Below are 27994 nucleotides of genomic sequence, written 5' to 3'. Positions count from 1 at the left end.
CTGAGTTAGTTTGGCAAACGCCACAGGGTGTTAGCTTGGTCGGTCCGCGAAAACGAAACCAAAACTATGTGCCCTCACATTAGTTTCGTTTTGCAATAATAGAGCTGGCTGCAGTGAGTTGCAGTCTAGGACAAGAATTGCTGGTGAGTCTATTTTGTTTTTCTACGCTTTTAGAGTAGTTCTGGAAGGACCGAAGCTGCAGTCCACGCGTCCTGGTGCCCAGTGTGGTGGGACGCCTCGAATGAAACACGCGGAGAGATTAACCAGACGCGTCACCTCACGTAACCTTTGTGTTTGAGGCTATTTTAGGAGCCATGGAGACAAAGACGCATTTTCATCACGTCGTGTATGGTTATATGCTTCGAACAGTCCGTTTACATTAGCATCTTAACGCCTTGATGGTGACGCAGAACTAAGACTGTGAAGTATAAGTGCTGCGTCAACCCACTTCCACTAAATAATATTTCCACCGCGCGTCAAGCGTCCTTCGGATGTGTTGCTTCTGGTTAAAAATAGAGTAGAAACCTGTAAGAAAACCAATGGAACCATACCGAAGCCAACCAGACTGAGTTGGAAACGTTTTAGGTTTTTATATAGTAGTAAAGCTTTTCTCCAGGTGCATCTTGCTTTTAGTGAATAAACTTCAAACAAGTTGCAATCTCCCCCCTTTTCCCCTTCTCCATTAAGCAAATTGCTGATTCTCGTGTGATTATACTTTTGTAATTATACTATTATTGAAACGCGTACCACTTGTCTATGCTGCTGCATTTGCTTCAGTTGAAGCTGTTTTTAAAGTGTGGGACTGTGAGAGATTTATACACATGTTCTTGGGTTTTTTGGGGTTTTTTTTGTATTAGCTGATGGCGTCTGATCATGGATGAGGAGGTTAAACCAGATGACGAAAATGTGAATTACGTCCTGGCTCAGGAATCCAAAGAACTGTTCCACATCCTTGCCAAACAGCCACCCTCAGTTATAATGCAGTTGTACCGAATGATGCCCGGTACAGCTGGGGGGCAAAACCAGCCGTCCTCCCCTGGCCCTCCTGTGCTGAAAGACTGCATCGAAGCTATGCTGGAGTACTTCAAGATGGCCAGCGCTGCAGAGTGCTGCAGCTTTCTTCAGAGCGTGTGTTTAATGTGCGAGAACATCCCCATGCACCTGGACTCGAGGCTCATGTCAGTGGCTGGACGAGTCATCAGTGAGTATGAAAAGTTGCTCTAAAAAGCTGACGAGTCGTCCTTGTCCTCGAACTAAAAGGTTTGTTCGGAATTTGCTACGTGAGAGCATCCTCGGCCACTCATGCACAACAAGAAATAAATAAAATTTGTGCTTACTTTCTTACATATACATTGTGTTTGAGTCTCATCCTGTACACATGTTGAAGTTCAGGTGAAAGAGGCAGACGTAAAATATAGTAAAACCTCGCAGGGCTTAAAATGCCTTTCTTTCTGGGCACATGTGACTTCTCCTACTGCAGCACTGATTGTGGTGTAGCCAGAGAAAATACCCCACAGCGAAGGGTGCAGCATCATTATCTCACCGAAGCTGCATTCACACATGTGAACAGGCGTCATTTAGACCTCTTTGAACAGAAAAAAAGGTTTATTTTGTCTGTTTTTAAGTTGTGCTTGCTTACTCATTCGAGTGGAAAAAACTGTGTAAAAATTGTGTTTTCCACAAGTGGCTCACTTTCTGTGCTTTAATGCCTGCGCAGCACTTAAGAATAGGTGGCTTATTGCATACAAATAAATTGCTGGGTGTACTCGTATTAATTTTAACTTCTCAACATGACAGCTCAAGAGAAATACCTTCACTCAGTTCTAACTATCATTGCGCTTCCTGCTTGGCTAACACTTTCTTTTGCCCCGCTCAGCCGATCGTGCTCCGCCCCCTGGCACAGAGGCCGTGTCTCTGAGAAACACAGGTAGATCTTATCGTTTGTCTCTGTCTCTAAGTGTGAAGAGTATAAATTTGCAAAATTTATGCTGTGTGTTTGTGATTTGTCTTGGTTTGGTGCCTGGCTGTAATGGCATATTTTAACACATACAATAAACTGTCTACTGGTGCTCGTTTTTTGATTTTATTTTTTTGTTTTTTTTTTCACTGTTCGTTGTCGTACATGATAGGCCACGAGGTACCATTTTAGTTTTAGACCATCCCTCTTGTGCTGCAACGGCCTAAGTGAAAATGAAAGCAGCACCCAGATTGCACGACAATATATTTGCAAACATCCTGTGTCTATTACTTCGGGAAGCCCCTGGCTTTTCTCTGATTTATGATGATTTTCAAACTGAAAGTCAAGCCCCAAAAAAAGTAGTTACAAAATACCTAAAAATGATTGCAGGGCTCTTTATAGAATTAAACCTGGCTTGATATTTGCTAGTGTCTCTGTGTATGTGCATTCATGTTTTGCTTTTGTTTTTCTGCACTGTAGATGTTTGTGGTGAAAATTCCGGCCCCGACGTAACGGATCACGTCCCTTCATCTCCACTTTCAGATCAGCACCCCGTCAAACGGCCCAGACTCGGTAGAGCTTGCACGCGACACTTTTCACCTTGCTACATTATAGCTAGCTACACTGGCATGTACCAACCTGTAAAATGACCATTCCCTGATTGATGTCTGATGATTTAATAAGAGAAAAGCCCGTATAAAAGCACATAAAATCCCATATATCACAGGAACTATCATCGGAATGACTTGGATCCATACCAGTTACTGTATCTGGTTCTCATATGACATGCTGCAACATTTCTTTTTATTTTAGGGCAGCTTTCGATTGCATCAATACACTTCAATATACTGTCACTGATTTCTGGAATAAAGCAGTATTAATAATGAGGACCGACACTAAGACACAACCCTGAGATGCAAAGCAGCGAAAAGTGACAGAGAAAAGAGTGAAATATTATCACCCAATATTTATTATGGCACTAAACCAGGCATCCCTTCTATGTTTATTTTACTGAGTATTACATTACCAGTTCTAACTCTGGTCTAGTGCCTATATGAGCTTGCATTCAAACCAGCTTATCTAAGTGATGAATGTATCCTGGCCCAGATCACTGGGAGCAGTACATTACTGCAGCGACGAGTTTACTGCAGAGGAGGTGGAAGCGACTGACAGAACGCTTGGTGAAGGAAGTCCAGCTGGAGAATGTGTGGGTCAGCCTGAGAACCGCAAACAGAGGCAGGGACAGACCAGACCAAACCCCTGGCTCCGCAGACAGAGGAAGCAGGACACCGGGTGCGTGTGACTTCCTCTTCTGTTTACTGTACCTCAACATTTCTCAAATCATTGATAATAAACTAAACACTTTTCTTTTTTTCTTTTTTTTAAATAAACGCAGAACCTGATGGGGATTTTGGGTGTTTGGAGTCGAGGCTGACTTTGGAGACCTTCCTCCAGGGATGTGCTGGAAAAGTGACGGCTCTGGTCGGCCAGGCTGGATCAGGAAAGACTCTTCTCATGTCTTGTCTGGGACAGCAGTGGGCAAATGGACTGGTGGGTTCATATTTCTTCATTCAGTCTTTCTGTGCTTCAATAAAACTGCAGAAAAGGGGCAAAGGCAGGCTAGTGAAATGCAGCAGAATAGGGGCGTATTTTAACTAAAACGAACAGAAACTCCTGCGTACGGCGTAGGCTACAATGCACAGACGAATTGACGAAGAGAAAGGCAGGGACTAAACATGTGGGAGGGAAAAGGGAGGGGCGGGAACTATCATCATGGAGCACGCAGTCACAAGTAGGAAAGAGCAAATAACAATCAGAAGGATCTTGGCATACAACCAGAAGACAGGGATTCTTTCAAAATAAGGGCATTGTTTTGATAAATGAAATTAAAAAGACGAAGATGAGAACGTCTGGGTGAAGAGAGTGGTGACTCTCGCCACAAGGAACTAACCTGCTTTTGATCGATAAACTTACACACAGCACATCTGTTTTGTTATATAGGCTCATGTGCAGATTGTGGAAACGCGTCAATCAGGCATAACCTTATGACCACCTTCCTAACATTGTGTCAGTCAGTGCTGCCCTGCATGTTTTTAATGTTTCCCTCCTCCAACACACCTGATTCAAATGAATGGCTCCTTATCAGGCCACAGCAGAGCTTGATGACGAGCTGATCATTTGAATGAACGTCAAAAACATGCAGGGCAGTGGCCCCTGAGGACAGGAACTGGGCAGCACTGGTGTAGGTCTTCCTTGTGCCTCCAAACAGTTGTGATTGATCAGAGAATGGAAATGTGTCTTCTGAGGGTGTTCTGTGGTACCTGGCAACACAATGCTGTTCATGGGGAGGGGGGGTCTTTGGGTCCTATGTGTTGAGGGGAGGGGCCTCTATAGATGATCCCACAGATGCTTGATCAGTTTGGTATATAGTGAATTTGGAGGCCAGGTCAACACCTTCTGCTGTCCTTCATGTTTTTGTGAGTTGTTGTGTGTCCGTGTCAGGCTGCATCCTGCTGGTGGTGGCTGCTGCCATCAAGGAGTGTCATTGTTGGTCAATGGTATTCATTGCTAATCATATGAGTGGTTTTAATGTTGTGGCTGATTGGTGTATAGTGGATCCTAAAGACTGTACACTCTTTTAAACTCATAATTATTCAGTTGAAGTTTTTGTTCATGCCTGTTGGTGTGAAAAAGTACATTAAACTAGAGTTTCTTGGAGAAGTTTCTGTGCTTGGATGAAACGTCTTCAAGAAACAAGTTTTCTTCCTTGTTGTATGTTTTTTGATATACCATGATGGATCTAATTTCCCTCTACATAGAACAGGGATTGTAGTCTTCAAACCATGCTACTGAGTAGAATTTGCTCTTCTTCCTTTTGAAGCCTTTTCACATGTTACCTGTACCTTTAATCCGACTGTCCTCATCCGTCTCCTCTCATCATCCAGGGCCCCGTCCCTTCATCCTACCTGTTTGTCCTGCTTGAGTTTCGCCAGCTCAACCTCTTGTCCCGTCCCCTCTCCCTATCGGAGCTGCTGTTCCAACACTACCTCCCTCCAAAAGGAGGCGACAATGCAAAGGTACGCAGGTGGCAATAGCAAAACAATAGCTTCATAAAGCAGAAGTTTTCTGATGTGAACAAATATGACAGCAATGTTCTTATATCTGTGCTGATACAGCCCTCAGTTCAGGTGATCCGGCGGTCAGACAGGCTTTTGTTCACTAAGCTGTTTCTGAGAGATGAAAATATATAAACTTTTTCTTAAATGTTTTAAAGTGTGGTTTACCTATATAGTGTACACCTTAAAATGTACACAAACGAGGTGAAAGACTTCATTTTTTTTGCCCTCATGTTTGGTTCTCGTGTTTGGGTAGCGAGCCATCGTGGACTACCTCCTTTCCAATCCAGAGCAAAGCTGCTGGGTCCTGGACGGATACGACGAGTTTCACGGCAAACTCAGCAGGCAAGAAATGACAGGACCGTTGGACCCAAAAACCCCTATGCCTGTGGCGGAGCTCATCTCAGCGCTGTTAAATCGCCGGATCCTCCCAGGAAGCACCGTGCTGGTCACGTGCCGTCCGCGTGACGCCGTTGATTTGGGCGGTGTGTCGGATAAAGTGGGGCAGCTGCTGGGATGGGACCAGTATGACATCAAGGAATATGTGGACAACTTCTTTGGCGTGAAAGGTGAAAATTCAATATTTTATTTGACTGCTCGCTATGTAAAGATTCATATTACTCATGGTGAAACTGCGATTTACCATTTACCAAGAGAAAACTGTTTTGTGCCCGCATGAACCTTTTGAAAGTATGAAAAGTGTAGGATCTGGTTTGTACAAACCAGAGTACATTGTAAAAGTTTGCTTTATCTAAAGATAATTAACTAAACAGGAAGAAGTTCACAAGGCTATCTATGGAGTTATGAAGTAAAAAAAAACTCCAGTCAGTGACCTCCTAATATGCTATCTAATATTCTAATCTAGCTAATCCTCTGCTCTTTCATTTTCTGTTTAGAGGCCTGGCTGCTGTGCAAAATAAAGCCAACAGAGTTTATGAAAACGAACATAAAAAATGCAAAAGTAAGCATTAGTAACAATCAGTAACAGCCTGGTGCATTTAACATACAAACTATCTGGTAGTGACTATCTGCAGGCGTCACTATGCCTTCAGTCCACTGCTTCTCCTTCAGTTGTGAAGTTCATGCACCACCCAAACTCTCTTGCACTGCCTCTGGATGGCCACTAGGGGTTTAGAGTGGCAATACATTCTGACTGAGCATTTATTAAAGCCTATAGCAAAGCTATCTCCTTGCAATTTGCACTGTGCTGTCTAGTCAAGAGTTAACCCACACTTACACCGTTTTTTTTTTTTTTTTTTTTTAGATGTCATAGTAATAATATTTTCTGTAAATGCGTTTTTGGAATGCATTGCCAGCGTGAAGTTGAGGCTAGTTTGGAAACGAATAATTTGGGTTCACACCCCGTAACACAATTTCCTCCTGTTGGAAACTTGATGCAGAAGAAATCCCGTAGTGTAGTTTGAACATGCCCGAGCTGCCGCGAATCCGTCTAATCAGGGAAAACCATTAAAAACAGCTGAATGTGTCTGAACATGCTGATTTTCTGCTGCCTTACACTGATATATGTCTCAACCACAAAGATCCCTCAGCACACCGAGATCTTGGAGCGTGGGCGGCCGATCTCCTCCTGTCCAGTCGACACCTCCTTGCCATGTCTTCCATCCCCGCCCTCTGCAACATCTGCTGCATCTGTCTGGAGCATTTATTGGTGGAAGGCACAGATGCAGAAAGACCAAAGACGGACGGAGGGGGCCGTGCACAAAGACAGGAACCGGGTGGCGAAAGAGGAAGGCCTGAAAGCGTGGTAACAAAAGGGGAAAATGGCAGAGCGCCACTGGCTTCCACCCAAGTCCCCACCACCATCACCCAGGTCTACCTCACCATGCTTGGTGCTTTTGTTAGCCGTGACTCTAGCCAGGGAGGATCAGGTGCCAGACCACAGGCCTCAATACCTCCTCAGAGGTAAAGACTCGGAGTACATCTGTCTTCCGTATGTACAGCGCGTCAGTGCAGTTAAATCATGTTGTCTTGTTCTCTGTCTCGTTGCAGCTCTGTAACCACACTGGATACTCTGAGTCAGTATGGGTCTGAGCTGTGCGAGCTGAGTCGGCTGGCTTGGAGAGGTTTAGAGGAAAGCAAGATCCTCTTCGTGGAAGAAGACATCCCGCCAGATGTTTTGAAGTTTTCACTGAGGGCAGGGTTCTTCTCACAGGTCAGACGTGGTCTCTCGTATTAATCTTCTCTGCTGTGTTAGTTTTTGATTGTCGTCCAGTATCGGGAGTAAAGATCCAAACCTAGGTGGAAAGATTAAGGTTTAAATCATTACTGTGGTGAGATTTCGTGGTAAGATTATCTGCACTCCCTTGTAGCACGAACAACCATGGCTAATTCCTGTGTGGTCATGGTGTAAATGTTTTCCACACAGTAGAGCCAACCTTCTTTTTTATTATATTATTATTATTTTATTTTTTTTCTTTTATTATTATTATTTTCTCTTATCTACATGAGTATCCCTTGTCAAACAGGTTTGCGTTGGCCAGAACTGAACATGTACTTCCTTTACTCTGTAAGCCTTCCCCTGGTTTGGTTGTAAAAGGCTTATAACCTGTTAGAGCTACAGGAAGGTGGAAAGTTTTGTTTCCTGATGCAAAGCTGAAGCAAATTAGTAATGGTTAAACAGATGAGGGGACAACCCGCCATCTTCATATGAATGGCAAATAAAAGAGGAAGGAAAACGTTTACTTTCGTTTCTGTTCAAAAATACACATTTTACACCTTTTTCTGTCAATAACAGCCATTAACCTCAACTCAGTCTCACAGTTTGATTCACATTGCGACAGGCACGACTGTAAACCCCTTGGTGTGCCTGTGGCCTCCTGAATATTAATATACATCCTTTTTCCCCTCTTAGGTGGAGGTCAGACGCTTGGATGGAGCTGTTGTCAACGCCTACTGCTTCATTCATCTTACAGTGCAGGAGTTTTTGGCTGCACTGATAATTATGACTACTAATGACGTCAGCGACGCTCATCTCAAGAAGAGGTAGGGTCGATCAGACTTTGAGCTCGCACCAGAAAAAATTCCCACATTTCATCAGCATAATGACAAATGAGCTACAAATGAGTGTAACAGAATCCGGCCATATATAGGAACCCCCTATACTAAAATAACCTGGCCAGGGGGGCAACACGAGCTGTGGAAGTTGAGCACACTACAGAATGAGATATGTTTGACCTTAGCCTTAAAAGGTAGCCAGAAAGACACTGAAGTAGGCACAAAGTGGGGAGTCCAGTCACCACAGTGGTGAAGGCTCGGGGGATCTGCAGATGGAGGCTTCCACTGAGGCTGAGGAGGAGACTCCTCATCTGATTTATTCTGCCTTATATTTTTCTTGATAAAGGTTGCATTCACATGACAGGAATACTAAAAGACTGATCCCTGATTGGAAATCTTAACTTTAATCTCTGATTAGCATGGTGTAAAATGTTTTAACGTGACTGTTAACTGTCGGAGGGTGTTACGAAGGCAGCCGTTAAACTGGGCCAGAGCCCACAGGTGCTAAGCTCAGCCCCTTTACAATCAGAATAGCAACCTTTCGGAGCCCGCCTCCTCTGACTCTCCTTGAGTATCACCGTCAGTCACACTTTTGCCCTGAAATAACCACCCTCATCCTGACCAAACTGGTGTGGAAGTTAAGCTCCTCCTCTTTGGCTTTAGTCACAGATCAATACTCCAGTTGCTGGTCTGTTGGGTGGCTGTAGCGTGATGCAGAATTGTTGTCGTACTGTAGAGTGTAATTATTAATCAGCGGCAATCAAACAGCAATCAGGACAAACACACAAAATGTTGCTGTGTGAGAGTTTTTGCTTTTGCATCTTAAACACAAGTAGTGTTGTGTTTAACTTAACTTCTGTGGAAAATGCCTCACCCGTACTCAATACCCTATCATGGGACAGCTGCTGCATTCACAGATCCTACTTTAACACACATCCTACTTTATCCCCTTTATAAAACCACTGTGGAAAAGTTGCAGTTACACTCTTACACTCAAAGTGCCCGGAGGCCTGGTTAAAAGACATTACACCACAGCATCCCTGGTCCAAAATGTTAACTTTGCCTCACCGTTTCTTCAGATTCAGCCTGAAAACACGATGGACAACCAGAACAGACCAGAAGACAGTCTTCACTGACTCCCTGTACCTGTATGTGTGTGGCCTGGCTTCCTCCCACTGCACTTCAGCCCTGGTTCAATTATCCAAGGCGTTTGGGGGAGTCAAGGGAATCAAATCTTGGGTCCAGCAGCGACAAGCCCTTGTTCTGAAGTTGCTTAAAACCTTGTGTAACAGCAACAATCTGACTGGACCAAAGGTGAAATGAAAAAAAAAGAAAAAGAAATCTGTTAATTTGAACTTTATTTTTTGTCTTTTCCTCACTGATCTTCCCTTTCAACCTTTTCCCCAGATCTTGCAGCTCTGCCACAGTGTCCAAGAGAGCCAAGACCAGCAACTGGCCAGACAGGTTGTGGGTGCGAGACCCACCCTGGAGCTGCGGAACATCTGGCTATCGCCCAGTGATATCGATGCTTTGGCTTTTGTCGTTAACTCAGCCGGGGACATTGGCGTCACTTTGGACTTTGGAGCATGTTCAATGGAGCTGGATTGTTTAGATGTGTTATCCAGATGTCAGCACGTCCATTGCCTCAGGTGAGTGGATTAAAACATTCTCACAAGTAGTGCATGAAAGCAGCACAAAAATTGTATTTTCACAAATAAAAAAATAAAAAAACTGTACTCAATTGAAAGCTGCTCCCTCTCCTGTCACGGGAGGATGGTCAACACAAACAAATATAACCCATCTCCTAAGAAAAGACAGAGCTGTGTTGTACTTCTAAGGCCTAATGTGCTTTACTCCTCATTTAATTTCATGAATTCACAACCACAGGCCTGCTTTTCAAAACTCTTTGTTCTCAGTTACTCATTTAAAGCATCACTCGTGTCTTTCAGTCAATGTGTTTGTGCGTCCCTCTGCTTCGTCCCTCGCTTGTGCTTGTCCCCTGACTGGACACCACTAGAGGGCTTGTAATGTGAAACAAGTGACAACAAGTGCAGAGACTGTATTAACAGCATTACGCAGTAACTTGAACAGGGCGCACACGAGTGGGTCAAAACCAGGCTCGAACTATATTCACTCAATATACTGAATATATATTGTAAATATAGACATAGATATTGAATGAATCTTGTCTTCAGAAAGAAAAATTTGAAGACTTCAAATAAAAACAATGAAAACTTTGATGTACTCTTGGATGAACCTTATTAAAATGAAACACATTATTTGAAACAGCTTCATTAGGCGAATCCGTTACGCATGCACAGGAGCAGATTTAAGATGTTGCTGCAGCACATGTGGGAATGTCGAGGTTGATTGTGCTAAGCTGCTAAGAATTTGAAAACCCATGTTTAGCCACCGAACATGCTTGGAGAGAGAGAAACACAGTTGCACAACCGCAGTAAACGCTTCTCCGGAAGGAGCTGCTCCTGCTTTGCCTTTGACATTCCTCAGCTGACGGGCCACCTGTCATAGCGACGGGGACCTCTTTATTCCCTGCTGTGCCCATGTGGCCGGCGTGGTTGACGGGAGCTTGATGAATTACTCCTTTACAGGATATTTACCTGATCCTCAAATAAGAATGCACTTCCACACATTAGTTAGGCTCGCATGTAACTTGGCAGATCTTTGTGGTGGTGGTGGTGGTGGTGAGTCAGCCAGGTCCTGTTTACACTGTAAAACATCACAGCTCCATTAAGTTATGTGAATGTGTCTCTTGTCTTTAACCTCTATAGTCTAGAAGTTTCTGATTTAATACGTTTTTGAACGATTGTCTTGACTTGTAGTGAGTTTTGTCTGTGTGGTCAGTGTTCTTGTCGCTTATGTCTTTGAGTTAAAAAAAGGAGGTGGGGGAGGAGGAAGGCACATCGGCACCGTGAGCGCGACGGATGGGTGGATTTTAGAACCCGTTTACCAGGAATGCGTCTCATATTTCAAATTTCAGTGTCCATCTCTCTAAACGGCCTAAATATAGAAATACATTTCTGTCTGAAGTTAAAAAACATACATAAAAAAATTTGCCATTAGCCGCCAAGATGAGAAACCTAAGGAGAAACAAAAACATTAGTGCCCTCAACTTAAAATGGCAATTGATTAGAATGTATTTTAAATTACTAGTTGAACTAGTGAGGAGTTGTGCATTTATTTCATATTTATTTCCTTTAATGGGTCATGTAACCTACTAAGTCTAAAAAGACTCAAGTTGAAACAATAAATGGGTTCAAACTTGTCTTAATTTTTATGGCAGGTGAACGTTTTTAAGTTTTACTGACTTTTTACAGTGTAATGTGTTTAGAGGCACCTGGAAGATGCTTTGATGTATTCTTGGATGAACCTTATTAATCAGGAATCATGCAGATGCATCTCAGGAGCTGCGTATTAGTATTGACATTACACTCACAAAGAGCAATAGGATTTGATTGCTAAATGTTTTCACCGTTTGTGTGTTTCTCAGTTTTCACAGCCGCAAGTATGGCGACAAATTTGCAGAGAAGTTGTCCTCTGTCCTACCTGAGTTTCCGACCCTGAGAAAGCTGGAGTAGGTTTCAGGTTTTTGTTTCGCACAACAGTGAATGAAGTAGAAACACTCGGCTCTGACTCGTCGCTGTCTGATTTCACCTTTGTCTTCTCAAGGTTCTGCGGTGCCAGTGTGACTGCTACGGGAGCAGCTAGTTTGGCCTCTGGACTAGAGAACTGCCCGAACATCACCGAGATCAAGTACGTTTTCTGTCGTCACCGTTCAGCGTTCGTTTCAGTGGGTGTGAAAGTGTCCACCGACGGTACATTTTGTGGTGTTCAGTTGTTTGGACGCATGAGAAGAGACTAACTAACATCATGACAGGCAAACCAAGAAAAATTAGACAACTATAACAACTAACAACGATAAACCCCCATAAACCTATGATGACCCTACAGTGCTTTGACAATACTTCACAACACCCCTGAGGAACTCCTTTATGTCTGGAGCCAGACACCTAATCTAATCAATCATCAGTCAATTGCTGTTTTGTTCTTTTATTGCAGTCTAACTGACAACAACCTGAAAGATGAAGGAGTTCAACACATAGCTGAGATTTTTAACAAATTGCCGCGACTCGTCTCTGTAAAGTAAGATTTTTTTTTTTGTCATTAAATTAAAGTTAACTCAAGACTGGCTGCAGAAGATTTGTATGAGTGTGTGTGGACATTTACAGCATATTCATGTGTGCGTCTGTGTTTAGGCTGGGACGAAACAACACCTCCCTGAACGCAGTGGACAGCCTCATCGAGAAAATGCCTTCGTGTTTGAACATCCAGGACGTTCATGCAGAGTATGACCACACTCACACATCGTCTATGTTTTTGCATGATGTGCCATTCGCACAAGCTTGTTTGCCAGGAGTGAATATGTACTTAGTCACAGATCTGAGTCTCTCATAAAGTAGAAGTTTGTCAATTAAACAATGAAGGAGTAAATGCTGCGTTTGTTTTGTCTTTGCAGCGGCATGAAAGAAGTGACAGTAACGTTCTCACAAAACTCAGATGTGAAGAGGTGAGTTCAATGGTTAGACAAAACAAATAAAACAATAAAATCACCATAACAACACCTGTTTGTGGATTCCCCTCCTCAGCCATAAATTGAAGCCCAAACCTACAATCAGGTCAGACAATAAAAAAAAATATATTTTGCCAGTTTCCTTGATGAACTTTGCTCCTTCTTTTGATGTTAAATTTTTTTACGTGTGTTAAATAAAAAATGCGTCAGTTTTGAGCTTCATCTTTTGCCTTTGCTCCTTTTAGCTTGTTAAACCAGAACTGGTGCAAGTCTGAGATGCAAAAACTTGCCAAGACACTGGCCCGCTGCCCTGCCCTATCTGTCCTGGAGTGAGTAATCAATTCCTCATACACAGCAAAGTGGAATAGCACAGTACGGAATGAAAAAAGACATAGGCAGCTGAGCACTCATTGTTTAATTTTCTGTCCTTGGGTAAATACTGACACTGTTTATGTGTACATGTAAAAAAAAATTCAGTCAGCTGATTTAACCAGAGCTGACGTTTTACACGTTGTCACCAGAAAGTCACGGTCAGCATTCTGCTGCTGCTTGTGGTTAGTCTGGTTTGTATCTGGAAGTGCCAGCCAAATGCCATTAAAGCTGTAATGTGTTTGCACCCTAGTCTGTCAGGAGGCCAGTGGGATGAAGACACTTTAAGGACTCTGACTCAGTTTGTGCCAAAGTTCAATGTTTCCGAACAGATCACGTAAGAGAAAGAGAATGAACCACATTTACCACATTTATACACGATCCAGCGGTTTACAGCTTCCGATTAATGTTGACGTCGCCTGTTTCTCAGTGTGAATAACAGCTGCTCATCAGTGGAGAGCGTGGTGGTTCTGACCACTCTACTGTCTGACCGGACTCCTGCCTCTGAGCTCCATATCAGGTATAAAATCGTAATGTGACGTTCATTGCACGCTGCATGCACACGTACACACACCCGCCATAGCTGTAGCCATCTTTAGCCCTTATTGAGATCTTAATCATGGAGTCGCTAATACCATGCAACCATTCTTTATGTTTCAGACTACAGAGTCCTGTCCAGGTGTCTATAGTGTTCCCTGGAGAGACGGGAAAACCAGCAACTGAAATACCTAAAAAACTTAGGTTTGTATTTAGTTATTGGTACAGTGTCTGATATACAAATAATGAAACAGGGTGTTGAGATCAAGAAGATATTCAGACGGCAAATACGTCTACTGACAATCATGTCACTGTTGCCTCCGCCAGTCTCAGCTGCTGTAAGCTGCTGCCTGCCGACATGGAAAGAGTGTGGAAGAGTCTGGGAACCTCCTCTGGTCTCACAGTGCTGGAGTAAGACACTCAAAATGAATGTGCACACACAGTCAGAAACACAAGAACAAATACGCACATTTACACATGTGACTTGTCTGCATAAAGAAAAGATGCATTATCTCTGCCGAGCTACAAGGAACATCTGTTTCTGTCACGTTTGCTCCAGTTAACGAGGACACTGTCCTCGACCAGCTGTCTTTGGAGTTGATGTATTTGCCAACACAGATGCTCCACACGACCACTTTACTTCCGTTTTCTAATGTAATGGATCTAAAACTTGGAGGAAGACGAGTTAGGGGGGAAAGAAACCGAAGTTGTTGCTTCATAAGGCCTATAAATAGATTTTCTGAAGTACACCAATCAGGCATAACATTATGACCACCTTCTTAACCCCTTGTGCCTCCAAGGTGGGGGGGGGGGTTTCTAACCAGGGCCGCAGGCCGTTAATGCCATTAAACACAAACAACAGAAGTTTAAAATCAGTTCTAAAATGAGCTGAAACTCTGTGGAGCGACAGCGGTAACGTGATCACGTCTGGATGTACTTGCTTGTTCTGTTGAAGCTGAAGACGTGACATTTAAGTCTGGCTGAGGCCAATGGGCATTACAGCTGCACAGGAACCAGGATCACTGCTGTCAGCTTCCCCAGCATGGGGTTTTTATCATAATATCATATTTTTATCATTTAATTTGAACTATTGTATTGTTGTTTTTTTATGTGTCTGTCACAGTAACTTTCACGTTCTTTATTTTCAGTCTGTCCAGTAACTGTTTAGGCAACAAGGGTCTGAAGAAGCTGTTGGAAGTCCTGACTCATTTTAGAAACCTCCAGGAAATTAAGTAAGAATCACAGGAAAGCTTTCATAAGGGGGAGGGGGAGTCCTCTCTCATTAGTGAGTTCCATGGCTGCTATTTTCTGGCTGAACAGGTTCCAAACAAAGACACTGTTTGCCGCCCTGGGGCATTATCTAGAATAAGTGAATCTATCTAGAATAACTGGCTTTCTCCTGCCTCATTGTTTCTGACTGTGTGTCTGTGTGTTTTAGTGCCAGTAACAATAACATCAACATGGAAGGAGTGGTGATGCTGGCCAGTGCTTTGTGCTCCCACAACAACCTAACGCAAATCCACATCAGGTACTCTTTGTCTGAATGATGATTTCTATCACTGTCACCCAGCTGTTAATTGCCTATTTATATCTGTTTATATAAGATGAATGCACACATTAATGCATTGTAATATAAGAGTCCTGCATTAAATCCCACCTCCTGACTGTGATAATGTTATTTTAATGTAATTCTGAACACCTTAACCTTCATGAATCTGTGACATTTAGTGCAGGACTGTAATAGATAATAATAATAGAATGTTTTTCTATAAATCAATAACCTGCCTGGCATCGTGTCCTTGTTAACTTCGATGTGGTTAATCTGCTGCCGCCCTGTTGGTTTTACAGCAATGGAGGCAAAGACGAGCTGATTCTGAGGTTCAGCTCTGAGAAAAGGTAAAAAAACAAAACAAAAAAAACCCAAAAATGAAATAAAAAAAAATCCCCACTGTCTACATTTTGATTTCCCTACTAATAAGCTATTTCTTCTTTTTCTTAGCACCAGCGAAAAGGTGCAAAAGACGTTCAGGTGCAGTAAGCTGAGAGAACTTATATAGAACAAATATTACAAATTTGAAACGTTTTTTTAATGCTCCAAACTAGTTTTATAAATTAATCTTCTCTTGTTTGAATGTAGAATAAACAACAGCAGCCTCCTGCCGTCAGACATAACCACAGTTTGTAGAAGATTGGTCAAGTGTCGCTCACAGTTGGAGTTAGAGTAAGCTTAATCATTGCGTGTTCCCATAATCATTATTAAGTGCTGTGGCTGGACGGGTGGACGTTTATTAACTCGTGTGATGTCTCAGGTTGTCTCACAGCTCATTCAAAGACAAGACCATCGAGAATCTACTCACAGTGTTGCCGAAGATGTTGTCCCTGCAGAAACTTGAGTAACTAATCACTTCATTACTAGTCATGTCCACTTTATTTTATTGTACGAGGTGAAACTTAATCACTGTTGAGAAAATATACACCAATCAACCACAACATTATGACCACTGACAGGTTACGCCAATAACACTGATCATCTTCTGATAATTCAATGTTTTTCTGGGAAACTTTTGGACCTGGCATTCATGTGGATGTTATTTGGACGTGTAGCATAAACCTAGACCAGGCGGTCATAATGTTATGCCTGATCGGTGTATTGAAGATGGCACCGTCTAAAAGTGTTACTAAAATCTTGTGAAGTTAATTTCCTTCTTTGTGATGCATGATTCACTTTTTAGTACAAACCAGACACACACTAATACCATTGTCTCCAGTTATTAAAAACACGTTTTCGTTTTTGGGGATGAAAAAATAACCTAAAGGGGTCTTCGGTTTAGTCGCCTCCTCTGTTGCACCGAAGCATGCTGTAGAAATTTAGCGCTTGTATATTTTTTTGTCCCCAGTGTGAGTCACAGCATCACATCTGCAACAGATGCACTAACACTGGTCCGTTGTTTGACTGACAACAAGCAAGTCACATCAGTGGAGCTCAGGTACAGTCCTAACGTCTTCTATGTTTGACTGCGCTCAGTAAGAGCGAACACATATTTTACTGTAATGTTTTTTGTTTGACTTTGAGAATCTGCTGTACTGCTGCTAATTTCTGCTTTGAACTCTCCTTCAGCCCTCAGAGTGAATCCTTCATCACTTTTGACGAAGTGAAAGCAGAACAAGTGAGCTGCAGGTCTGTGACCGTTTAGTGGTGTAACTCTTGATCACACTGTGTGTTATTAGAAAACGTTGAGACGTTGCGAGATTTATTTTCTCGCAGTAGGTGTGTCTTCTAACTTCACTTTCTGTCTGACTGTCAATGTGACTCAGTCAGAAACCATAAAAAACGTCTCTCCACTACAATAGAGAACTTGGTGGAGTTTTCTGCTAACGTTATCCTCACTACACAAGTTCCTCCTTTGGTTTCATTTTATTGCATTGATCCAATTATTATCGAGAAGTCGGTGGCTACACGGCAAACTGAAAATATATGGCACACACGTGGCACTCTATTACCTGAAAGTGAAAACATCAGTTCTTGTCATCTGTGCACAGAATGAGATACACATTTTCTTACCTACTCAGGTTAACTCATTTTTGCCTGAACGGTGACGACGTGGAGCGACTGATTGAGATCCTGCAGCGGGGTCCCCGACTGTCTGATCTGGAGTACGAGCAACACATTCCCACATGACTGCATCCACGCACCAGTGCATTCTCCACTGCTTTCTTATCGAAAATGTCCGCGCTGATGCTCAGCTCCTCTTTCTTTTGACCGCAGCTTATCAAGCAACCACCTGGGGGATGAAGGAGTGAAGCGTTTGGTGGATTCTCTGCCAAGGCTTAAAATCAGCAGCTATGTCAAGTAAGGACATATTTGCCCCTTCCGGTACATTTTCAATATGCACCAATAATACTGTGTTTGATTTTATAATAAATCTCAAACAGCAATAACACACCGATCAGGCACAACATTATAACCACTGATAGGAAACGTAAACAACGTTGATCATCTTGTGACAATAAAATGATCTGCTGGGAAACTTTTGGACTGTTATTTAGACAAGTACCACCCACCTGGACCAGACTAGACTCCCCCACCCCATAATGATGACACTCCTTGATGGCAGGATGCAGCTGACACACACACACACACACACACACACACACACACACACACACACACACACAAAGGGTTTAGGAACTGCTCAAAAAACATGAAGAAGAGCACACGGTTTTGACCTGGCCTCCAAATTCACTAGATCTCAAACTGATCAAGTGTCTGTGGGATGATCCACAGAGGCCCCCCACTAGTAACATCCTGTTACCAGACACCACAGGACCCCCTCAGAAGGCCCATGTCCATTCTCTGATGAGTCACAACTGTTTTGGAGGCACAAGGGAGACCTGCACAATAGTGGGAAGGTGGTCATAATGTTATGCCTGATGGGTGTGTGCGGTATGTACTTTAGTTGACGTGTCTTTATCTTTACTGTCTGTTCGTCCACAGTCTCAGTGACAATCGACTGACCCAGCAGGGGTTGTTGAGTGTAGCCTCCACACTGTGTACCTGCGCTAATGTCTGTGGTGTAGAAGCCAGGTGAGTCAGTGCTTTGTAAAAAAAATAAAGAGCAAAGGACCAAAAGTGAAAGCATATTAAATGTTTTTTATATATATATATTATATATGGCGATTATATATGGCGTTAATGAGTCATTCTTCCCTGCATGTATCTTTGAACTACACCTCTAATGTGTGTTAGTAGTTTGGGGGAAGAGAAGCGGAGCCTCATCTGGTTCAGTCAGAACGGAGGTGGTGAAAAAACGCTGAGGTAAGAGAGCACATATGTTTCTATGAATGTATAGACCACATTACCACTGTGCCGCTATACACTTTCATGTGTTGAGCGGTGATGTATATGTGGGTTTTTATGACCAACTGAAAATCTCACTATGACTAAAGTCTTAGTGATATGCTACGTATGCAAACTGTGTGTAAATGGTATGTTTTGTTGAATTAAGAAATGAAAAAAAAAAAATAAAAAATGGAGCAAAGGGAATCAAACGTTTCTTTATACACTACGGGTCAATGTTTGAGAACACTTCTTTCTTTCTTTTTTTATTGAAATGTATACTGTTTAATGTCTCATTTTACTATGAAATGAAAGCGTAGAGCGAAGTAAAATTCATCGCATCAATATATAACCCAAAATATATTCTTTGAACTTTGAAAATGAAGAAAAACACAGAGAAAATCCATCCAGATCCATCCAATACATACCAGAAAGCCTCTGACTTGCATTTGCCATTGCTTGAGATGGAGTATTGGAGTGGAAGAAAGTGACGGGGGTAGTGCTTAACAGTTTCTCGTGTGCTGCATCATGCACAAACAAAAACAACATTGTGTGGTTAAAACACTCAGACGCGACCTCACAACTAACGTGCACAGCGGATGTTAAAAGGTCCCTCTAACATCAGCAAAGATATGTTTGAGCAGCATTTTAGAAAACATCTGCCGGCCTTCTGCATATTTCCTCTCTCTCAGTCAGTTTCCTCTCTCAGCTCTGACCAAGCAAAGAATGCATTCCACTAAATGTGGAGGTTAATGTCATGCAGTCAGTCAAGAAACTGAGAAAAGCATCATGACCTACATAACGACACGCAGTTCCTCTGACTAGAACATTACTGGGTGTCTGGGTATAGATCTTCACCTCTGCACATTACAAATGCAGTTTGACCTAATATAAATAGTTGAACACAGATTATATCACAGCTGCCGGTTTGTTTATATCAGCTTTGATCTATTGACACTGACCCGCTGAAATAGGCAGGAAGTGGTTAACTTCACCCCGTGCTACTTCCATGTTGCTTTCCCGTTTGAGTTCTGGTAACGCGAAAGGTTTTGGTGCATGTTGCATTGAACAGTTCTGCAAATGAGAACCTTTGAGAAATGCACATCTGTTTTTTCTTGTCTGCCAGCGTCAGAGAAAGTAGCTTGCAGCCTGAACATGTGGTCAGATTAGCAGAAATCACGTCCAGCTGTCACACTTTGGCCAAACTGGAGTAAGTACTCGTCCCTCTTTAGACAGATTTATAGGTGTTGTGATCTGATAATAGGCTTATATTTGTTTTAAACTAATAGTTTTTGCTTAAAAGTCAACTTTAAAGTTTGATTTTGGTTATTTAATTTAATACAATGGGTAACTGTGAAGGCAAAAACTAAGATGGACATATTATATATCAATTCTTTAACATTTTGAACAAGGTTTTCACATAACACTGAATTATGAACAGTGTCTCATTTTATTCAGCGTTTTAATTTTCCATGGTGGCCCCAACTACTGAGATCTTTTGAATCATCAGTACTGATGATGCTACGCTTGGTCCACAGGTTAAAGAACAATTTGCTGCAGTCGGAGTGGATTGAAAACTTTGTGAAGCTGTTGAACAGCACTCGGAGAGGATGCACCATCAGGTGAGGAGATAATTCAGCTTTTCTTTTAAAGCATCACAAAAAAGAAATTTGGACGTATCAGTCATGGCTGAGCGCACTTCTTTTCCAACCAGGGCTAAATGAACAGGTTTTTAACTGCTGATTTACACCGTGCTCTTTCCCCCCCCATCAGTATTGAGGAGAGTTGGATTACAGCTGAGGAAGCGGTTCATTTAGTTCATCGCTGTCTGAGCCACAGCAGCAACATTCAGACTATCAGGTGAGATGTGGAAATGCACGTAAGAAAAACACGCACACATGTCGGGAAACGTTAGACTCACACTCACTGTAGAATCTCCCAATTAACATCTTCACCATGTTTCTTTATCTTTTCTTTCTTAAGGGTTCATCAGACCACGTTAAACCTGTCTCTGAAGCCCACTGAACCGACTTCAGCCAGGTAATTTGTGGGAAATATATTGGTTTATGTATAAGATTATTACATTCTTTGTCCTTTAATGCTGCCTTCTTTGCCTTCCTTGCTGGTAAAAACTAAAACAAATCACATTCTAGGTTTAAAAGTGTACAGAAAAAATATATAAATGTATCGTCTACAATGTCCAGTAGTTGCTGATGGGTACATTTCCTCTTTTTTTGTACGTACGAGTATGTAAATAAATAAGTAATGGTTAAACTTTCAGTGTATTTGTGTTTTCAGGGGAGATAATCCAGATTTAGCTCAATCAATGGCCACAGAGAAAATTGGGTATGTCTTTTTTCCAATTTTATAAAATATAAATGTACATATTAACTATTATTATTAACATATTAATTATTTGAACAATTTAGTAAATTCTTTTTCTTGTTAAGACCCAAACAGCAGGTGTTTATGTCTCTTGTCCTCTCCTCTAGTCTCGTGGACTGTGCACTAGACGGTTACCATCTTGCATCACTGAGGAGCATCATCCAGAGTTGTCCTTCACTAACAGAGCTGGAGTTAGTATTCTCTACTACTACTGCGTATTCTCTACGTGAACATAAGACTGTGCTGCTACGTTCAGGCAACACTTCTATGTCTCTTTGCTCAAGTCGACTTTTTTTGCAGCCTTTCCAACAACAATCTGGGCGAAGAGGGAGCCGAGTTTCTCTGTTCTATTCTACCTTCACTGCCAAACCTCACTTCTCTCAGGTCAGAGCCTTTTCACATTTAAAACTTTGTCTCGTGCAAACAGACTTAGCTGAGCTAAAGGAGCAATCCGGGAAATCCTTACTACTTCTGCACCACTTACACAACATATAGTCTCTATACACTCTATTTATTGACATACTCACTACGTTCACACTTATCTTATATCATATCTTGTGATTTTCTGTCGCTTGTCTCCTGCAGCATTGGTGCCAAAGAGCCTGTAGCGGCGGTGGTGGAGAGCTTCACGCAGGCTTGTGTGCAGTCTGCAAACATTCAGGACCTAAAGTGAGCGGCGCATTTTATCACATATAAAGAATTTTCTTCCACTTCTTCTGATTGCACGTAATAAAGTCTTATTCAGCAGCTCTCCTCCACCCTTATCATTAACTGTGTCTGCGTGGATAGTGTACTGTGTTAATGTTGATCCCTTAGCTGGTCCAGCTCACTTCAGCCTGATTAACCAGCCCTGAAAAGTTTTCTCTCATGTCCGAGCTGTTTAGCATTTCAAACCGATGGAATGAGTTCTCCCATCTTAGTGTTTATTTATTCCCCCTGCGACTAACCTTGTCCGTTCTCTCTCTGCTAGTCTGTCAGGCCACAAGTTCGGTGACGCAGCAACTCAGAGTTTGACCACACTGTTTCCCCGTCTGCGATCTCTAAAGTAAAATTTCCTCATTCACTACATGATGAAGATACATGCGGGGGATTTATCAAATGCTTTTAACCGCTTCACCGAAGTCCTGAAACGCCTTTTAACTTCTCTGCCGTAGTCTGTCCCATTGCGTGTGGACCAGGACCGGAGGGCTTCAGCTCGCCCAGGCGCTGGGGCGATGCGTCAGCCTGGAGGACCTCTGGTAAGACGTGCATCTGTGCAGAGAAATGCACTAAAAATATTCGCTCGTTCTTGTGTGTTAATGCGTGTTTGTGTGTGTGTGTGCACCCCAAGCCTGGACTGTGTGCATCTGCATGAGGAGGGGAGGCCGTGTCTGCTGGAAGCTTTAAGGAACATGACCTCTATACGCAGACTCAAGTAAGAAATACAGCCGGACCCTACTGTACCGTTCCTATAAAAAGTTTAATGCATCTGACCGAATGCATAAGTTAATGGCCTAATTATCACATTAGTGTATGAGGATTCCACTCTTGCAAGCAGTTTTGTTGGCTAATGAAGTAAAACTCGACACTGCTTTCTACGCTGCATACTCCAGGGGATGTATTTATTACATGGAGCTAAGCCAGGGAAACTATCCCTGGCAGACGTCTTTGCTTGTTCAGCTACGGTCGCACTTCACTCACACGTATCCAGCACCACTCTAATAATCCCGTCTATTTACGATGCTGCGGCCAGAGCTGCCGTTTCGCCGCTCGCATTGCAGCCGCTGTTGGCGCAGCCCTCCATACCGACATGTCATCGGTTCTGTGAGAACCCTGTCAGAAATTAGTAGGGCTCTCATCCTAGATCCCCCCCCCCTTCCCCTGGGGAACATCATCGTTTGTCATTCCCTGTTCTCTCATAGTGCTAAGCCGTAAACTGTTGCTAACTGACAAGCTACAAGGTCAGATCGTACACAACGTGCTCAAACCTTGTTTACATAGTGTAGAAATGCATATCATATTTCCATCATTATAAAGATTCAAAGGGTCCGTTAATTTGACATTAATTTGAATGTAGTTAGATAGTTTGGTATCAGTGAAACAGTTCTGATTGATTCTCTGGTAAAACTGACTGTGTGTGTGACTCAGGCTGAATAAGATTACCACAGAGATGGGACAACCGGGACAGAGCAGCGTTCTGGATCTCCTGGCTGCTCTGGAGGGACTTGGACACATAGAGGAGATAGAGTGAGCTTTTCACACACACACACACAAAGTATGCGGCGTATGTTGTTAATCTCATTTGGGTCTGCCTTAATAAAGGTTGGCATCGTGTTCTTTCTTAGGTTGGACGGCTGGAGGATGGCTGACGCGGGCGTAGAACAGCTGACCGGACTCCTTCCTGTCTGGAAAGAACTCAAGAAGATCAGGTGTTGATTTACACCCTATTTGTGTCATGGTTCCTGCTCTGCCGTGCGCCATGTATTCCAATTAAATGTAATTTTAGCTGAATTACGTCGGAGGTGAAGTCTGTACTTCACAGTTTAATCCCAAAGTTCCAACATGTTACCTCACTTTATTTTATACGAATATGCACAGAGTCGGTGGTACTATAGTCCCAGACATAAACATTTTACTTAATGACAAACAGAGAATTGGTTTTAAATAAAGCTTTAGAAAGAGATCTTAACCTTTGCTAGTGCTAGAGTTAGATTATGTGGTATTTTCAAAGCGGCATAACAAATATATATATATATATATATTTAACTCTTATGTGGTGATTGACAAGAAAAGTGTTACCATAGTTGGTCTATTTCATTTACTTTTAAAAAAATGAATTCTCCCTCCATGAATCATTCAATTGAACTGCACCTTAAGATCTCACACTTGAGGTGAAAGACATTCAAGACATGCCGGACATTTTATTGGACAGTCGCTGCTGTTTTTATGATGCCCAGCTGTCCCCCTGCCGGCAGCAGGTCCGTCCTTCCCAGACGTGTCAAAGTGACCGGCACGGAGGGAAGGTCACTTGGCTCCTGAGACTTGTGATGTTGTTGTGGTGTTACTTGTTCATTGCATGTTTAAATGTTATCCTTTAAAGCGTCCTTCATGGATTCAGAGTCAGTGAGGCTGAGTTTAAATCACACTCCTGAATGCTCATTCCAGATGTCATGAAGCCGATTTTTAATTTTTATTTTAGTCGATATTTAAATGATCAAATGTTTCACCAGAAGCCAAAGACTGAGACAAAAATGAATGCAGATTTGTGTATAGTGATTTATCTGCTCTCATAAAGCTGAATATAATGAGGTCCCTCTAGTGTTGAATGTAACAGTAACAGTAAAACACACTACTCACACTCCCCTAATGATATCATTCAGAATAATATAATAATAAATCAGTCAGTGGGACCGAAGCAGTATGTTTCATACAGAACTAGAACTGGAGTCTCAAGCACAGATTGCATTTTCATTGTCAAAATAAATAAATAAATAAAAAAGGCAGATTAGCGGCACCCAGTGGTCGGATCAAAAAAGACACTCTGGCCCTGTTGGCCATGCTGTGCTGCACAAGGTGCCTCCACATACTAACATTGTTGCTATTGTGTGTTTATTTCACAGCCTTTCAAAGAATCTCATCAGTGACCACTCAGGAGAGAAGCTGCTCATCGCGTTGAAGAGCTGCAGTCGGCTGGAGGAGCTCCAGTAAGAAATATTTTTATATGTGACTCATCCCTGTAAATGCATTTCTGGAACACCAGTGCAGCACACTGGCATTTGTTTAGACTTTTAATCTAGTTCAAGGAGAAAAAAAAAAAAAGATAACCATGTAGTTTGTTCATATTTATGTAAGCACAAAATTTAAACATTTCTTCTCACTTCCAGTCTGTCCAGTAACCTTCTTGGCGACCTCACCGCTGCCAGCATGGCCCTTGTTCTTCCGTCGCTGACACGTCTTTCAGTGTTAGAGTAAGGCCCTCGCTCCTTTTAAACTTTTATACTTGCTGATGTGTTTTTCTTCTGTCATTTGCTCCATGTCCTTTGTGTTTGCCTCATCTAGTATTTCAGACAACCGTATCGGAGACAGTGGATCGCGCAGTCTGTCCAGAGCAATAATGTACATGAAGAACCTCAAAAAGATTCAGTAAGACTCATTCTGGTCATTCTGAGATCACAGCTGAGCCGTGGAGGGTAACTCGGTTTACTGACTGTTTCTTTCTCGTTCAGTCTGACCTCTGTTGGGACCTCGGAGCTGTGTGCTGTCGCCGCCAGTCTGGCCCACTGTCCTCTCGTAAACGATGTGAGGTAAGACAAGAAAAAGTCACGACACGTTCAATGAACTGGCAGCAGAACACGTGTAGGTCGTGGTTAAAACCCTGTCAGATGTCCCACGCCACAAGAACTTTTAATTCTTTACAGTAACATGAGCATCTCGAATGAATAAACTGTAGACCAGCTGATGAGCATGACTCCTCCTGACGAACGTATGTGCCAGCAGGTCGTTCGCTTGTTTGCGGTGTGTTCAAATGTAACTGTTTGTTGCAGGAACATTGCTCTGTGTTTGTCGGCCCTCGTGTGCCGTTCACCTCCACTTTAGTTTGGTTTGCTGTGATGTGAAATGTTCTCAATGTAAGTGTGCATTAGTTTTAGCTCTACGTTCGGTCCCCCACTCCATCTAATTCCATCTAATACTCCACTCAACTATCTAATAAAACCACAAAAGAAAACAGATAATAATAATAATAACTGTAGCTGTGTCATTCTTGACTTGGATGTTTCAGATGTGAACTCAGAAGTTGTTTGAACAGAAATGTCGTTCTGCTGTCTGTCCCTCCTCTCCTCCCTCTTTCTCTCTCTGTCTAGTCTAAGTTGGAATAATTGCGGTGATGAAGTGGCGCAGGAGCTCTCCAGAGTGTTGCCTTTCTGTCTCAAGCTGACCCGGATAGAGTGAGTGCCATAAAAAAAAAAAAAACACGCATGAGCCCAAAGCTCCACGAGTGTTCCCTCTATCTCAGTTTCATTTCTGCAATCCAACTGCACCTGGACGCCATTTTTACGTGTAGCTTTGTTCTTTTAAATTCAGCATCACTTTAATTACAGAACGTCGAAATTTATTTTTATGTTTATTTCTTTTAGTCTTGAGTGCAACAGTGTGAGTGTCTTAGGAGCCGAGGCCCTGGTTAGAGCCTTACGCTCCTGTCCCGCTCTGCAGCTCATCAGGTAAACCACACAGGCAAAACCTGTGGACGTGCGCCGTCCACTGCCTCCGTACTCCTTTGCTGCTATATATATATATATATATATATATATATATATATATATATATATATATATATATATAACACTGAAGCGATTTAATCGTCTTCCACTGTGCTTTCAGGCTGTGGAAGAACAAAGTGTCCCAGAGCGACGCACTCAGGCTCATGTCGAGCGACAGGAGGCTGAATTTCGCATCCACCTAATGTGATCACTCCCTCTGGACGGTGAAACAGAAGTAACACCGATCAGCAGCGTCTGTGGAAGTGAATCGCGGTCAGCAGCAGAGCATTACTTCTGTTCTGCCACTAATTCGTTAACTTTTTGTCTCCCCCTGCTGGGCGCATTCATTTTCATCCATTTTGCCACATTTCTTTGCCAAGTGTTAAAGGTTTCTCACTTTGTACTGAAGAGTACAGTTTTTGTCAGGAGAAGAAGGCGTTTTGTTTTTGAAACTATTTGTACGTACGACTATGCACTTGTTTTGTGTCAGCGGTGAGCTGATGTAATTAACTGGCGACCTTTGTGGCGGCCCGCGGCGGCTGTGACCGATCATGAAGCTGGAGCGATGGCATTCAGGTTTAATACGTGACCTTACGGTTACACGGCAGGACGGAAAAGAAATGTTCCTGGCGTAGGTAACGTGTGCACTGATACTAGGCTAATAATAATTTAGCAAGCTAACCCCTTAGTGATTCATTCAGTGGAGGACATGCAGAGGATGTAGGGAGCCGTTTGAAATGACTCCACAACAGCAATCGATATTACAACGTTGACCAAATACAAAAAAAGGTACACAAGAAAATGCTCTACCTTAAAGTAAAGCGTAGTGCAAGAATAGCACCTTTTGCAGAGCTGAACAAATAATTAATTGTTAATGCTGAATGAGGATATTTCGTCTTCCACCGGGGGCAGCAGCCGGGGAGTCTGTTTTTAATCGTCTCTGCAGCAGAGCAGCCCTCAGACCACATGGTGGTGCACAGTGGTCTTCTGGTACAAACCCTCCAGCTGCCTCCTCCTCTTCCTCCTCCTCCTCCAAGACAAGGTGGAAAAGTTGGAAAAAGTTCAGAAAAACAGTGTGAATGCGGCTCCGATGACACGTAATTAAATCAAAACCACTAAAATCAAATGAAAGGAAACGCTAAAAGCCCCGATAGGAGATGCATTAGGAACCCTGCACGTGGTTTAAAAATGTCGAACCTGCTGTCAGACCGGAAGCCGGGTTTATCTCAGGAAGCGTTTCTGTCGTGAATGAATGAAAAACTCAGTGAAATTGAGTCACTTTGCACAATAATGTGTTTACATTAATTAGAGGCCACATTAGCACAAACACAACCAACCATGAACTCGCAGTAATAATCCTTCTAGGTTGTGGTCTCTATCCAGTTTGCTTATTTATTTCTGCTGTTCGTGAAAAGAAAAAAGAGAGATTAGATCGTATATTTTTCTTAATGTTTATTTATTTTTGCTGCAATTCTAAGTGTGATAAAGTTAAAATATAAAATGTGACTAGATTCTGAGTGTTGGAGGTATTTTTTTGAATGCAGTGTGGTGCACACTCCAATAATTACAGAGCTAATTATATTTACAGAGCTAATTATATCATGATATAATTGATGGCGCTCTCTCTTTTTGTTTTCTGCTCTGTGTCTGTCTTCCACACATTCGGTTTCTTTGTTATTTTTGCAAAGAAACTGGGCTGTTTTGAAACTATTTTATTATTTTTTTTTTCATGCTGAAAGGCTGCCTTCAGTTTATTTTTTTATTATATTTCAGTTTTGCACTGTCAGCTGTTTGTTTTCATTCCTGTTGTCAAATTAAAGACGAAAGATGATGCATAAACCAAGTAAGACCTGTTTGAAGTAACACATTTCATTTTGTTTTTACCTGATCCTGAGCTGCCTCTTCTGACAGCAGTGATGGATGTTTGCGGAATAAAGCCACATACAGACAATC

The 27994-nt window shown here is 42.4% G+C and overlaps 1 protein-coding gene across 6 annotated transcripts; it reads left to right on the top strand.

Moving 5' to 3' along the window:
• Nucleotides 1-8: 8 nt before the first annotated feature.
• nlrc5 (NLR family, CARD domain containing 5) lies at nt 9-27992 on the top strand. 6 transcript variants are annotated; one of them, XM_047595446.1, is made up of 56 exons: nt 9-143; nt 858-1201; nt 1877-1927; nt 2438-2530; nt 3065-3250; nt 3354-3508; nt 4903-5034; nt 5330-5642; nt 6615-6996; nt 7084-7246; nt 7946-8076; nt 9168-9402; nt 9496-9737; nt 11597-11680; nt 11776-11859; nt 12166-12249; nt 12363-12452; nt 12623-12673; nt 12753-12782; nt 12922-13005; nt 13299-13382; nt 13476-13565; nt 13706-13786; nt 13910-13993; nt 14731-14814; nt 15021-15110; nt 15431-15478; nt 15582-15611; nt 15720-15803; nt 15892-15975; nt 16480-16569; nt 16701-16760; nt 17153-17236; nt 17349-17432; nt 18078-18167; nt 18333-18398; nt 19546-19629; nt 19958-20041; nt 20193-20279; nt 20403-20459; nt 20718-20765; nt 20912-20995; nt 21105-21188; nt 21390-21473; nt 21775-21849; nt 21959-22042; nt 22135-22218; nt 22932-23030; nt 23129-23212; nt 24404-24487; nt 24668-24751; nt 24843-24926; nt 25010-25087; nt 25646-25729; nt 25919-26002; nt 26163-27992. In XM_047595446.1, exons 2-56 carry the CDS (start codon nt 874-876, stop codon nt 26242-26244), a joined length of 5769 nt encoding a protein of 1922 aa, XP_047451402.1. In that variant the 5' UTR covers nt 9-143; nt 858-873; the 3' UTR covers nt 26245-27992. The 6 variants fall into 6 exon arrangements, with proteins under 6 accessions (XP_047451402.1, XP_047451401.1, XP_047451406.1 ...); XM_047595445.1 differs by having other exon boundaries at nt 18330-18398; XM_047595450.1 differs by lacking the exon at nt 1877-1927.
• Nucleotides 27993-27994: the final 2 nt, after the last annotated feature.

Source organism: Mugil cephalus, chromosome 10 (genome assembly GCF_022458985.1).
Source record: "Mugil cephalus isolate CIBA_MC_2020 chromosome 10, CIBA_Mcephalus_1.1, whole genome shotgun sequence".
NCBI lineage: Eukaryota > Metazoa > Chordata > Actinopteri > Mugiliformes > Mugilidae > Mugil > Mugil cephalus.
Note: the sequence above shows the minus strand (reverse complement) of the source record. Positions and strands in the feature narration are given on the sequence as shown.